The sequence below is a fragment of the Chrysemys picta genome, chromosome 10 (assembly GCF_011386835.1).
Source record: "Chrysemys picta bellii isolate R12L10 chromosome 10, ASM1138683v2, whole genome shotgun sequence".
NCBI classification, from domain to species: Eukaryota; Metazoa; Chordata; order Testudines; family Emydidae; genus Chrysemys; species Chrysemys picta.
Window position 1 is genome coordinate 18,891,943 of NC_088800.1, and position 15,424 is coordinate 18,907,366.

The window sequence follows — 15,424 nt, forward strand, 5'->3', positions numbered from 1 at the left end:
TAGATATTGGGACAGCAGGGAAACAGTTTACCTGTTATACAGTGGGTACTTACTTCACCAGACTGAGCTGGTTCTACTGGGGCAACGGGATTTGTCACACTGAGGAGTTACTGGTATTTTCACTAAGAGGTCTGTTTGAAAATGATGTCATCCAGCCACATATCCGACATTATTAACCAATAAGCCACAGACCACTTTATAATGAATGGGTATGGTGAATACACATCATTAGTTTCATAAAGGCTTTTCCTGTCCATCAGATTCAGTCCTAGTCATTTTCTGTCAGAGACAAAGCAGGAAAAGATTGTCCCAAATGAAGATACTTTTGAGAAGTAATGAGTGCAACAGAACAGGGGTTCTGCTAGAAATGGGTTAGCAGATGATACCAGGTTCTTTCTATAAACACACTGAAAGAGTCTCATCTGCTCCAAAAGATCCTACTGGCCTGGGAGAGACTAGGACAGACAATGCAATACAATGATGATCTCTCTCAATGTAGAGCAGGCCTGCACAACATGCGGCCCGGGGGCCACATGCGGCCCGTGTGGGCTCATTGTGCGGCCCGCGGGGGTTGAGTAGATGGGCTCACTGTGCGGCCCGCGGGCGGAGGGGGGGGCGAGTAGACAAGCGGCGGGTGAGGGAGGGGGGCTGAGTAGGTGAGCGAGCGGGCAGTGGCAGGGAATGAGTAGGCGATCCGGGAGGGTGGAGGGCTGAGGAGGCGAGTGGGCGGGCAGTGGCGGGGGGTGAGTAGGCGAGCCGGGGCAAGGGAGCTGAGGAGGCGAGTGGTGAGTCGGTTGCTGACCTGTTCTACTGATCTGGTCTTGCTTCCATCCCCTCTCCCAGGGCCGGCTCCAGGCACCAGCAAAACAAGCGGGTGCTTGGGGCGGCACATTTCTAGGGGCGGCATTCTGGCGCCGGCCATCATAGGTGCCGACTCCAGGGCATGGGAAAAAAGTGCCCTCGTTGCCCCAGCTCGCCTCCGCTCCGCCTCTACCTGCTCCCCTGAGCGCGCCGCCACCGCTCCGCTTCTTCTCCCTCCCTACCAGGCTTGCTGCGCGCGAAACAGTTGTTTTGCGCAGCAAGGCTGGGAGGGGCGCTCGGGGGAGGTGGCGGAGGTGAGCTGGAGCGGGGAGTGGTTCCTCTACCCCCCCCGTTACTTCCTGCATCCCCCACCTTAGCTCACCTGTGCTCCGCCTACTCCCCTGAATGCGCCGCTGCTCCGCTTCTCCCCCCTCCCTCCCAGGCTTGCCACGTGTGAAACCACTATTTCGCACAGCAAGGCTGGGAGGGAGGAGAAGCCGAGCAGCGGGCGCTCGGGGGAGGCGGTGGTGGTGGAGCAGAGGTGAGCTGGAGTGGGAAGCGGTTCCTCTAACCCCCCCCATTACTTCCTGCGCCCCCCCCCACCGTAGCTCACCTCTGCTCCGCCTGCTCCCCTGAACGCGCTGCTGCTCCGCATCTTCGCTCTCCCTTGCCTCAGAGGGACAGGGGAGAAGCGGAGCGGCAGCATGCCCGGGGGAGCAGGCGGAGTGGAGGTGAGCTAGGGCGGGACATCACGGGGGGCCCATAGGAAGCAATGGGGGCGAGAAATGCGGCACGCCAGGGGAGGAGGCGGTGCTGGGGATTTGGGGAAGGGGTTCGGAAGGGGTGGAGTGGGGTAGGGCCGGGGGCACGAAAAAGAAACGGGAGGCGGCCAAAAATTGTTTTGCTTGGGGCGGCAAAAATCCTAGAGCTGGCCCTGCCCTCTCCAAGCGTTGCAGCTGTCCAGAGGTGCCTGCCTTCCACCCCTTCCTCATCCACACCTTATTCATTCAACAGGGCAATCGATTACAAAGTGGGGGGGAAGATCTTATTCTACTTCTAGCAAAAAGACATTTTTCTTTTACCTTAATTATACTACCTTAGGGGCCGCTATAACATATTACCGAGGTTCAATACTGCTGTTTCGGTGGGGCGGCGCTGGGGAAGAGGGTTTAATTCCGTGGAGCAGATGGCGCGCCGGGGGGGAGGGAGGGGGAGTTGGGTGGCGCTGGGGAGGTTGTTTCCGTGGGGTGGGCGGTGCTGGGTGTGTGTGTGTTGTGTTTCGGGGGGGCTGGGTGGCGCTGGGGGGGGGTTGGCGGCGCTTGGGGGGTTTCGGCCCTCAGTTGTTTTCTTTGGAGTAATATGGCCCTCGCCGCTTTACGAGTTGTGCAGGCCTGATGTAGAGAAACGTCTTGTGCACCCTACTAGGTCACTCTCCACCAGCACAGTGTAAAACAAGAGAGGAATTTATTTCCATAGCTGGCCCAGTTTTCAACTTGGGCACCTAGGTTAGGATGGCTGGGTTCACACTTGGGCACTTAGCTACTCAAGTACCCATTGTAAGCACCTAGTCAGCATTTTGAAGTTTGAGGACTAAATAGTAATGATGCCCAAAAGACACAAAATTGAGGAACAATACCTAAACCAAACAGGAAAAACATACCCACAAGGGCACCTAAATCAAAAGGCAAACTTCCTCTACTACTGCTCAGCCTAAAACTATCTGCAAATGCGTTATCTTCCTTCTGCTAATACACCAACACACTGAGCATACTCCAGACAATCCAGTCTTTTCAACTGTTACCCATTCTTCATATCTGTATTACATTAGTGCCTAGAGGTCCCCTCCCAAACATGTAGTAAGAGACAATCTCTGCCCTGAAGAGATTACCTTCATTCCATGTACTCTCTTTGGTGGAGATTAAGGTGTTTTTACACCTTTGGGGTGTATACCATCAGTATTATCCAAGTGTGAAGAATAGCCAACTTCTTTAAGCACCAGCACAAATACAACAAGCTTCCTACAACTAAAGTCCAAGGTAAAGGGTTAAAATGAAGCTTGGTTCAGACAAGTTCCAGAGTAAAAGTGGGAGAAAAACATTGGCTTTCTGGATTAATTGATTCTCTGCAGCTGAGCTGTCTGGCTCAGCCCATCCCACCCCTGCTATGCTATAAAACCCTGTACTCAGGGCAGGTAACTATGATCCTTCCTTTAACCAGAGGAAGTGGATTAGTTTCTTCCTTAACACTTCTCCTACAGTTTAATTTGGGGGAGAAAAGTGGAGAATGTGTATTAGACAATGCATTAAAAGCAAAATAGTAAAGTAGAAGATAAAAGCACAAAACTAGTCTGTGTTGAAACTCTTCCATCTAATTCACTTCCCATCCCATGTTCCTTAATATTGTTACTCTTTCTTCTGACATCACTGTCCAGTTTTGACACCTATGTTGCCCCTCTGTTGAGCAGTAGCAGTAGCCTTGCAGGTCAGCTTCCCAAGGGAGGAGAAATCAATTACATGGAATCTGGGGATAATCAAAGTGAAACTTGTTTTATTTATACTACATCCATTAGTCCTGGAACAGAGGTGGGTCTAACAGCATCCAGGCAATATTTTCTTTTAGCAACCTCAACCCAATGCCAGTGCCCAGGTCTCAGGGACAACTCTGCCTCAAGAAATAACTGTAATCAGACATCAAACCTGGGAGCAAACTCCCTTGAACAATCAAAATGTAAAGCAACACAGCTTGATTTTTCAAGAATAAACAATTGCTTGCACACCAAGAAAAAGAACTTGGAAGATAATTTGTAACAGTGCCACCTGGTGACATCTGCCATAACAATAACATACATTATGCCTCTTCAGTCAGTTTGCGCGCGCTCTCTCTCTTTCATTTTCTGCATTACTGTTTCAGCCTCCAAGGAATCAGTTGATTTTCTTTTTTTTTTTAAGTAACCTGAAGTGCTAATTCTCATTTTTGGCTCAAAAAAATTTTACCAGCCCTTCATGGAGAAATCCTGCACACTTGAAAAACTGAACAGGTTAGTCTAGAATAGATGCCAGAGCTCTAAAACGTGTCGTCGGTGGTTTCCCCTCCACCCCACTCCATTAAAACTCTCTTTCTGTAAAGATTTATGCTAGGGAGCTCTACAGAGCAAGGTTCTGTATCTGATATAGGCATTTATTGAAGGAAAGAAATGATTCCGTGGTGCTGGAACAATTTTTATAGTGGTGCTGAAGACGGAAACCATGTATTTGGGTTGTTATTACTACTTCAAGCCAGGGGAGGGGGCAGGGGTGGCAGCCCCCCAGCAGCCTTACTTCCAGCACCTTTGAAATGATTGAGAGAATAAGTGTGGTTTTACACTGGTAACAGTGTGATACAGAAATGTGTATTTATACCAGTGTTTGCAGTGTTGTTGTAGCTGTGTTGGTCTCAGGCTATTAGAAAGACAAGGTGGGTGAGGTAATATCTTTTATTGGACCAGCTTCTGTCTGTGAAAGAGACACCGGCTTTCCAGCTATACAGCACTCTGACCTGAAGAGCAGCTCTGTGCAGCTCAAAAGTGTCTCTCTCACCAACAGAAGTTGGTGCAATAAAAGACATGACTTGCTCTCTCTCTCCATTTACACTATTTACATTTCTAAACAGATTTCGAAACAAGTTCATTGGGTGGGGAAACATTGTGGTATAAGTTACAAAATAGACTGTGTAGCGCAAGAGTTCTCAATCTTGTCTTCCTCTGACCCATAATATGCTCCTGAATTCTCGTACAGGTTTCCACAGTGCTTCCAAACAACATGGTGCACTTATAGACTAGCGAGCACTGCACAGCATTCATTATTTAATCCTCACCACAGCCTCTGGTGTGTTATTGCCATTTTGCACAGGAGGGGACAGACACATTAAGTTACTAGTTCAAGGCCACTCTGGAAGCCAGGGTCAGAGAGGGGATTAGGACCGAGAAGTGGCCGGGGGCTCTGTTCAATGTTTATGCTACCAAACCATATTCCTCTTGAAATAGATGGCAAGGAGCACTCTGCATGTGGATCTCCATTCTTCACCCTGGCATCACTGCTAGGATTGAAGGGAAAACTACTGCTGATATGGAGGTAGAACTCCACTTTCTTCCATCTCCTGGAGGAGAGGAGTGTAGGTGAGATGATCCTAAAACCAGCAAGAACCACCAGGGTTAGGACCCCTATAGTGCTCCTGCCGGGGAACAGCCTCACAATTCCACTGAAATATACTGATGGCTCAGAGGGTAGGAAGCCTGGTGTCATATGGGAAGCTGCAGGTAATATATGAATACAGAGGATGCAGGATTCATAGCTGAAAAAAGTTGAAATGTCTGGCAAAGTTAGAAATTTTGCATCTGACATTAGCGCTTAAATAATATCTGTTAATTGGGTGTGGGCATTTACCCTATTATATAAAGACCCTTGCAAACATAATCCTGGGAACTACAAATTGAGACAGATAACTGTTCCCTTTTATAGCATATGGTGACTCCTAAATATTTACATGCTGTTCAACTTATCCAAAAGGACCCAGGAAAGCATAAATCTCAGTTTCATGAAAAGCCAATCTGTACATTCTCTCTCTAGAACAAAAGCAAGGCATGAAGCGAAGGCTACAAGATTCCTGATTTAAAAAAGGAAAAGAAAACCTGTCTAATTCCTGAAGTTGCCCTTCAAATTAGAAGTAGACAATCAAAGCCAAAGGCCAAACCATTGCATCAGAAATCTTGAAACATGCTTTTGCCAAGGTCAAAAATGAAAGCATGGTGAAAACATTTTTAATATTAAGAAAGGAAGCCTGAAAAACCCAGACAGCACTTTCACTCCTGATGTGTGAGTCGTTTCAGCTTCCTCATTTGAGCAGAAAAATCAATAAGGAGCTTTTACAAGCCTACCGTAGAGACAGGATTGAACCAGCATTAGCGCTCACGTATTTGTCTTCAGGGAAATATGTGCCCTGCTATTTCTTTAAAACTCAGCAAAGCTTAGTTGAGGTTGCTTATTTTGCTAGGGCCAAATAGGAGCATGAGGTTTCATGGCGATAGATCATGTCTACAGAGAAACAGCCTGCAAGCAAGGGAGTATGTGAAACAGTTATTACAGTCCAGACGAACACAGAAGGTGAAAGTTAGTCTAGAGCTTTCCCTCCAATGGCTAGAAAGTAAAAAAAAATTGCAAAATGAACACAAAGGTTAATTTTTTTAGGCCTTTCCTCACTGGCTTTATACTCGACACCATTTCGGTTTCTCTGTCTGCAATGCAGTAACTTTTAAATGTCACATCTGATCAATTCCAAAATTACATGGAATGCTCTAGGTGTCAATAAGCCAAACTCTACTGATTTGGGGGACAATCAGAAAGCCAAAAGAGGGGAAACTGGGGACACACGGAGTTCCTGCAATCCATTTAGCAAAGCCACAGCTTCAAGCACATCCTTAATTGTCTGTAGATCAAAAGACTGATGGGAGACCCATATTAAGAAGGTGAGATTGTATGGGATGGAATGGAGATGAATAGGTATTGGGTGTATTCACTGCTGGCCCATCAGTGGGATGTGTTGGAGGATAGTCTCTGATCAAGTAGATGGCAATACTCATGCCTATAGTACGTTGTAATGTGAACATGTACAGAAGATCACGCAGTGTTGCAGGCATAAGACATACATATGTACAGCTGCCCCACCTTCATTCACCTGGAGCTTACGGTGTCCTCAGCCATATCTTATGATCATATGAAGCTCTGTAGACAATGTACAATGCAGACGTGTAATTTCAGTACTGGGCCATGCACAGTGATTTTAAAGAAGAGTGGTTGTTCCCCTCTCCCACCACCCACCTACCTCAATTGACTAAAAGTCCAATCCTGCTTCCATTGAAGTCAATAGCAAAACTCTTGGGGGCTACCAAACAAGTAGGGTCAAGCCCCAGGAGAATCCAGAGATCCCTGTTACTAGAGCACATTTCTAAGCAGCACTGGCTTGCCAAGAAAAATAGTCTCATTTAACTTTGCTTACTTTCCCCTTATCCTGTGCTAGATGATACTATTAATTTAGTAAACTCCCTGATAAAGAAACATGACTACAGCTGTGAAGGAGAGGACAAAATGCATTGTCTGTGTAAGGTACAAGTTGCAATACAGTTCTTAATAAATTGGCTTTGCTTCATAGCTCAAATCAGCTGTGAGTTTATCATACATACGGAAGCCTATCCTGTCTTGGCTGGGGAATAAGCACATCATATTTACTCATCTCTGTGTAAAACGTGCAACAAGAGCTTCAATTGTGAATGCAAAAAAGTTTATTAGCATAAAAAATACATGTCCAATAATCAACATTAAAACTGTCTCTCAGCATCATGTGTGCTCTCATTACAGATCCAGCATTTGTTTATCAGCTTTAGTTTATTGAGAAACCATACATTTTATGTAAACACATTCACAAGATGACATTTGCAGACACAGCATCTCAGGTATCACATTGCACACGTGAAGAGTTAAATAAGAGAACCAGTTACAGCACTATAAAAGTGGTCAGTGAAGCATTATACGTTTGATAAAATACTCTAGAAGAGGAAAATATAGTAGAAACTTTTGGAACAAGGGAGGTAAGTAAAAAAAACAGATTTTTTCAAAGTATAACTGAGGGGATTAATATAATTCTGAAGAATTTTCCTTAATGCTTGTATAATCCAACTAATCTAAAAAGTGTTATACATAATGATGTAATTATCTGGCTCCATGTAAGCTCTGGGTGGTTAAGTCTGTTTTAATAGTATTAAAAATTGTGATACACACACACACACACACACACACACACACACACACACACACACACACACACAACACTGAATGGAAAGAAAAATGAATGTTAAACTCAGGTCTAACATTTCTAGCTGCCTTTTTGATAGAATATTAGATAGAGGTAGATGTCTAATATTAGTGGTCAAGCTATTCTAGCAAGAGCCTTAGGTGTATTGTCAAGTTTTTACTTTTGAAGCCATGCTGAAGTGGCTTCACAAACAGAGGAAAATCTTTCAAAAAGCCAGCCAGAAGACCTGTGGTGCTGATGGGAGAGTTTCAAATGCAGCTGCCTACTATGTATTTAATAAAATCACTTTTTACTTATTAATTAAAAAAATGAAGAGTGAAGTATCTGTTCAGACCACTGTAAGGGACACCATTGCTTAAGCACTACAGCTCATGCATTTGTTTTAGCAGAAAAGTGGAAGTAAGTTTGTTCATTTCCTATGCTTATTTCACACAAGCTGAACCATGGTTGCTCATCCAGCTGAAGACTAGTCTAAATAAGACTGTAGGGTACCACGGCGGCGAATGTCACATGTCCAGCAATGGAAACCACCTCCCAAGGAATTGGCATGGCGAATATTCACTTTAATTGTAGAAATGCCTGTAAGTGAAAAATATCCATTGGAGAACATAAGAAGAAAAGAAAAAAGATTGACGTTAGGCACTGGTTAGAATTTTAAACAATGCTCAGAGGTCGCACACGGCTGCATGTGTCTCGTACAAAATATTTCATACCCATTTGTAAAGAATTCCTCTGCTCAGTACTGACTCAACTTCTAGCCAAAGTATAGAAAGCTAGGAACATAGTCTGTTTATTCCAGCCACACCCTCAGGCATATACAGTGCTGGGAACCGAGACATTGTGTGATATGTGTTATAATGTCCTGGTCAAAAAACAAAAAAAATCAACCTTTGTTGTAGGAATGTGAAGAATCAGAAAAGCCAGTACACATTTAGGGCTGTTTTCTACAGGTGTCTCAGCATGAGCAATTGGAGTTTAGTAGATACAGAATATGCTCTTTTAAAATAGTGACTTCCTAAAAATCTGATATTCAAAATGTGCTCAGAGCTTACAACACATTTCCTTGGTCCACTGTAAGAGAAAGAGGCAGTTAAACTCATTTCCTGGGAACAAGTCGAGCTTCATTTCATCCCTCATGTCTGAGCTATGGTTCTGCTCACACAAAACACCAAAAGGCAGACTGAGATCAGAGCACAGAAAACTTCTACAGTGTGCATTCTCACACCAGGGATTTCATTAGCTCATGAGTTTGCAGCACTCCGGAGTACTGGCTGCTCAGAAGAGCCGGTTAGGTTGGGTTTTTTCACTGCACCACTATAAATTAACTGATAGCGAGTTTGTGAACTGGAAATTATTTGTTCTGAGTCCAGCAACTCAGTCAGTGAAGCTCAAGTCTGAAGGATGTATCATTGTTACGTCACTGATCTACTAGAGAACATACTCATTTAAAGTGGCGCGATGTTTGCTTATAATGTTGTTTGACCATGGGGGCTTGGAATCAGGGTGGGCCAGCAGTCCCCCTATCAGCTCCCCTTCACCCTCACCCAGTGCCTCCTGCCCGCCGGTGGCCCCATGGATCAGCAACTCCCCCCTACCTCCCTGCGCCTCCCGCCTGCAGAAATCAGCTGTTTCCTGATTCTCATACTGAGTCCTACTCATATGATCTTTGCTAGCATAATTTCATAGAATCATAGAAACACAGGGCTGGAAGGAAACCTGAGAGGTCAGCAAATCCAGTCTCCTTCACCGAGGCAGGACCAAGCAAATCTAGACGATGCCTGATAGTTGCATGTCCAACCTGTTCTTTAAAACAATGATGGGGATTCTGCAACCACCTTTGCAAGCCTATTCCAGGTTTAGCTACCCTTATAGTTAGAAAGTTTTTCCTAAAAACTGACCTAAATTATCCTTGCTGTAGATTAAGCCCATTACTTCTTGTCCTACCTTCAGTGGACATGGAGAACAATTGATCCTTGTCCTCTTTATAACAGCCCTTAACATATCTGAAGACTTATCAGGTCCCCCTTCAGTCGTTTTTTCCCCAAGACTAAACGTGCCTAATTTTTTAAAACTTTTTCTCACAGGTTTTCTAAGCCTTTTATCATGTTTGTTGCTCTCCTCTGGACTCTCCAGTTGTAGTGGGGTCAGAATTCACTGATCAAATTGAAGCCTTATTTTCCAGCCTGTTTAACAGAAATTAAACAAAAATACAACATACTGAGAGATGAAAAGACACCCTGACAGCTTAAGTCAATATGCTGTAGTTTTGTCACACTTAAGAAACCGTGAATGCTACTACTACTGCAAGTGCTTTGGGGGAATAGGATTAAAATTTAAAATGATCTGGACAAACTGGAGAAATGGTCTGAAGTAAATAAGATGAAATTCAAGGACAAATGCAAAGTACTCTTCTTAGGAAGGAATAATCAGTTGCACACATACAAAATGGGAAATGACTGCCTAGGAAGGAGTACTGCAGAAAGGGTCTGTGGGGTCATAGTGGACCACAAGCTATGGGTCAACAGTGTAAGATTGAGTCAACAATATGAGTCAACAGTGTAACATTGTTGCAAAAAAAGCAAACATCATTCTTGGATGTATTAGCAGCAGTGTTGTAAGCAAGATATGAGAAATAATTCTTCCGCTCTACTCTGTGCTGATTAGGCCTCAACTGGAGTATTGTGTCCAGTTCTTGGCGCCACATTTCAGGAAAGATGTGAACACCCTGGAGAAAGTCCAGAGAACAACAATAAAAAAATATTAAAAGTCTATAAAATATGACCTATGAGGGAAGATTAAACAAACCCAATTTTTTTCAGTCTGGAGAAGAGAAGACAGAGGGGATATGATAACAATTTTCAAGTACATAAAAGGTTTTTACAAGGAGGAGGGAGAAAATTGTTCTCTAACCTCTGAGGATAGGACAAGAAGCAATGGGCTTGAATTTCAGCAAGGGCGGTTTAGCTTGGACATTAGGAAAAACTTCCTGACTGTCAGGGTGGTTAACCACTGGAATAAACTGCCTAGGGAGGTTGTGGAATCTCCATTGTTGGGGATTTTTAAGAGCAGGTTAGACAAACACCTGTCAGGGATTGTCTAGACAATACTTAGTCCTGCCATGAGTGCAGGGGACTGGACTAGATGACCTCTCGAGGTCCCTTCCAGTCCTTTGATTCCATGATTAGTTGCCAGCCATCTTCTCACAAGTATAGAATGTGTCTCCAGTGCTTATTGCTAAGATTTAAGTTTCTGCATACCCTTTTTCTATCGTGACTGAAGTACTTGGATTCATTGAATCCATCTCTTCTCTGGCAGCAAATTTTCACAGGCTGTTCCCCATCCCTGTATGCAATAAAATTCCTTTTAGGTAATTAGTTTGAGTTCTCTTCTCTTCCACGTGCCAGTAGTTGGAGGAATGAACTTTGCTCTGCTACAGAGTTATTCCCAGAAACTGTCACTCCTGTGACAGCTAACGGAGCTGAAATACCTTTGACAAGTATTCTCAGCTTGTCTGAAAAGAATTCAAAGTATACAGAATGTTTCAAACTGAAACTTTAAAATTTTTAATGGAGTTTGGCTAGAAAGGATAAATAAGGCTATCGAAATACATTAATGTCAGTTGTGTGCTCATGTTTTTTACAAAAATCTCTTTAACCATATTCATGTAAGTGGTGTACCATAAGTAATTAAATGACTAGTTCTCACTCGTGAATTCAGCAGTTAAGAGAGTTCTTTCATTTAAAAGGTACAGTGCTATCTATACTGCCTGTTAAGAGTGCAGCCTTCATTCATAGGTACAAACATAACTGACATCTTAAGATAATCCATTTCAACCTTAGTGTGTAAACAAAATCAGGACATACCTAGATTTTCAAACATCTTCTGAATTGGAGTCTCATTGGCATCCACCATCACTCGTTTTTCATCCAGCATTAAGACGTTCATGGAGAGCCATTTCGAAGACATCCATAATGGGTGGTCTAAAAGCATTAAAATGGTTCTCTCAGTACTGCAGTTATACATTTTGTATCATTTTTGCCTTACACTCTGAAAACCAACGTGTCTTTAAAAAGCAGCAGCAGCATGAACTCAACATACCATCCGGGATAAGTGGCAACGGAGGGTAAATCACTGTCCAGCCTGCTTTCTTGAAGAATTCAATCTGAAAGATATTCAATTTAAACACTCAGTACTTTATCACTGCCTCCATGCTCTTTTTCATAGCACACCCTCCCTCACCCCAGTTTACCAAGCCACGACCCTCTCCTCATTCAAGTTCCTTCTACAAATCCACTTTTCATGTAAGCACAATTACGAATTCTTTCAAAGTTTCATCACTAAAGTACCAGCATTCGTTTTTGTGGATTTTGCATACTACAGATATACAGCTTGAGAGAAGAGATTTCATGTAAAAACAATTAGGCCCCACAGATTAAAATGCATTTATGAACGGTGAACAGTATTTCATTGCATATTTTTAGTAGTATTTCTTTTATGTGTTACTGCACAAAGGACTAGTTATATCAATGAGACTTCTATTTAAGGACATGGAATTTTGCAGAAGAATATACTGCTATTCTTCCTATGAATCATGCTCCACAGAAAACATGGAGCAGGAATAAATTGGTTCCTGGTGCAGTTTATTTAACAAACAGCACCAGTCTATGGGCATCCTAGGGAATAGTTTATTTTTACTACATAATATTTACTCTAACTACACAATGTCTTCCCAAAACAAATGGGACAATTTGGCTAAAGAAAACTCTTGAGATTGACGGATACTTATTAGTCCAGGACACAGAACGGTGCATGCTGGAGGGTGCTTTGGCAGGATCTCCTTGCTAAAAAGGAGCTCTGCTTCTGTACTACATGGGACTGTGTTATACCATCAATATACTCAGCAGATTTCAGAAACAAAGGACAGACATTCCCAGCAAGTGTACTTACATAAACTGACCAAGCCGCACTGCCTCCTCTTGTGGTCAGCATTATGAGTGAAAAAATCCTGCTCCTTCACCTTCTAGTCTTTGTGTGCACACTCATCTCTAGTACACAGGCTTGGCGGTCTAAGTTGCAGGAGACTTCGGGGGTGGGGGGTAGGTGGGGGCCTTCAAATATTGGCAACACATCCTGGTTGTTACTGAGTTTACAGAAGCATTCTAGATTGTAACTCTTTGGGACAGGGGCAGTCTTATCTTTGTTATGTGCCTGTACAGTACCTGGCACAATGGAGTTCTGACTGCAGTCCCCAGGTACTAGCACATTACAAATACGTATGTTATTAAACTGAAGTGTGTCCTCCTTCCCTCTGTCCTTGCACTGGTTAGAAGTATTAAACCCCAATCCCATAACAAAGTATGTGCTGGGTTTCTACATTTGTTCTGGCTCTTTCCCTTCGAAGTCTCTCTCAGAGTTATTTCACAGCTGAATGGGGAAGAGGTTTCTGAGCTCTCTTCCTACTGGTACAGCTTCAGGAACAGTTGACAGACAAGAGGGCTTTTAGAATAAATACAAAGAAAAAATACTCAGCTGAAGAGCTAAGGGGTCCTTAGCTTCTCTCTCTGGACCCAGAAGATGATATAATTAACATGCAAATGCTGCAGAAGTAGAATAGCTATTTTAAATATTTGCCTTGAGATTCCATGCTGCCTAATATGCAAGAGGCCACTTTCCTGTATTTACAGTCTACCCGCATAATAAAAGGGTGACGTTACATGTATCCCACATGTCCTTTCTAAAGGGGGAGGAAGGAGCGGTGCGGGGAGTGAAAAGCTGAACTGGATCATTTTTGTTGTGCTCAGAGGTGGAGTTCCAATGATAGAGCCAATCAGAATTCAGATTTAAAGACATACTTCACAGCCACCCAATCACTCTGCAAATCCCTGCTCTCAGATTGATTGAGGGCCTCTAGCAGCTAGAGCACAAGAATTTACACGACTGAAAAAGAACCACAGTTATGAATCAGCAATTGCACAGCAGCCATTTACTCCAGGCAAGCTAACTGCAATATAATTTTGTTTCTTTTCCTCCCCCACACTTTGTTACTGTCTTACCTGGTGGCATGGGCGATCTGGGTTGGACAGCACAAGACCAGGCCCAATGATGTTAAGCGTGGCATCAATGTGCATAGGGTTAGGATCTTTAAAGGACAAAGTATGAACTCTATATTCTGGTGCAAGATGTCTCCGCATCCACTCAATGCCTGAATTGTTGGTAACCTGGAAATGTGACCGATTGTAGATTTGGTTTTAGCTTTATAAGCTACAACATACCGAACATTTGGTCTTGCTTACTTAAAAAATGCTAATTATTTGATATAGTTATTATAAAAACAGTTTGTGCACTCACTAACAACCTATCGTGTCAGCTATGCTGCGTTCTCATCTTGCACGTCAGACATCCCGTTTATGTAGGGTAACTTTCACTGTCAACTATACTGTTTTACATTTAGAGAAATTCAGTAACTAAAATATCGAGAAATTATAGGAAGCAGACTGTCTACCTGGCTTCTCTGCACAAAAATATCTCTTCCAGCTCTAATGAAGTCAGCAGCATCAAAGCATGGTTCAAATTCAGTTGTCACGAATTTTCCCTGAGCAGCCAGTTTATGTCGGTCTTGTACGGAGTGGATGGGGTAATCCTGGTTGTAAGAGAGAAAACAAAGCATACATAACAAATTTAGACTGGTTGAATTACTAGTGGGAAAGCTTTGATGCTATAAGTATGTTGGAGTTCAGAAAATAGCTGTGTTTATATTGTTATCTGGCATGTTCCTTGAAGTTAATGTGGTTTTCTTGTTTTTGGAGTGAAAACAAAGTAAGCATGAGTGAAGCTCATTGGCATACAGGTTCAAGTAGCTGGAGTAATCAGCAGCATATCAAGTGCATTCAGGAACAGGTGGTGCTTTAAATAAAGAAATACAGTCAATTGTTGTATACAAAAAATGGACTGCCCTTGACAGTGGTTATCTCTGGACTGACATTACCAAACTTTGGCATAGGATGTGGCTCAGTTAACAAAAAGCTCTTGTGTAACTGTCAGCCTAACAAATTGTTGCATACACTGTGTGAGTAAATACCTTGCAGGCTTAAAAGTCTAACGAAGCTGCGCTTTGTGCTTTTGTCACATTTTAGAATGGAGAAGCCACAATCCCCCAGCCCCAAACACACAGTACTTTAACCTAGAAGGTAAGACCTTCCAAGATTTTTATAACACTTATAGCATCAAAGAGATATGGTACAATTAAAAACAAATGATGTGAAACTACCCAGAATGGGCATCAAAGGGCCAATGCCTTTGCTGAAAGACAGAATATACCGCAAGGAACAAAAGAAGCTGAATAAATATGCCTTAAAATATGCTGTAAGGGCTGTCTAACCCTGCTCTGGCAGGCCACTAGCACTGAGAAAGCTCCACCCCACAACCAATCGTACCTACTACAATGAGGCATAAGGTAAAAGATTTCTCTTCTGTAGTCAGCCCCAGAATATTCGGGGCTTTAGATAGCTACCAACACTGAGAGCCAGTATGTAAAACTGACTAGAAATTGGCCTTTGGTGGGGTTTAAGGTAGAAAGAGTCATTGCAGAAAACTTTGAAGGAAAGCAGCTGCATGCTACATTAGCAATTTATAAATAATCTTCGCAACATCTCTGCAAGGTAGGGGTCATGTTGTCCTCTTTTTACAGATGAGCAAATCATATAACCATTTGACCTCTATTCCTCAAGACTACAGGAAGAAAGTCAGAATTGGAAGATGAGGCCACTCAAAATACTTCAAG

At 43.2% G+C, this 15,424-nt stretch overlaps 1 protein-coding gene across 6 annotated transcripts in view; it reads right to left on the reverse strand.

Annotated features, from left to right (window-relative positions):
- Window positions 1-7,096: 7,096 nt before the first annotated feature.
- Window positions 7,097-15,424, reverse strand: part of GATM (glycine amidinotransferase) — a 41,033-nt gene continuing 32,705 nt past the window's right edge. For 4 of the 6 annotated variants that reach the window (XM_065558144.1, XM_065558142.1, XM_065558147.1 and 1 more), the window contains 5 exons: window positions 14,147-14,284; window positions 13,698-13,862; window positions 11,743-11,806; window positions 11,508-11,624; window positions 7,097-8,223 (listed from right to left, as the gene is read on the reverse strand). In XM_065558144.1, coding sequence (XP_065414216.1) covers window positions 8,111-8,223; window positions 11,508-11,624; window positions 11,743-11,806; window positions 13,698-13,862; window positions 14,147-14,284 — 597 coding nt within the window. In that variant the 3' untranslated portion in view covers window positions 7,097-8,110. The remainder of the gene's footprint in view (window positions 8,224-11,507; window positions 11,625-11,742; window positions 11,807-13,697; window positions 13,863-14,146; window positions 14,285-15,424) is intronic. The other 2 variants (XM_065558145.1, XM_065558146.1) reach the window with 1 other exon arrangement.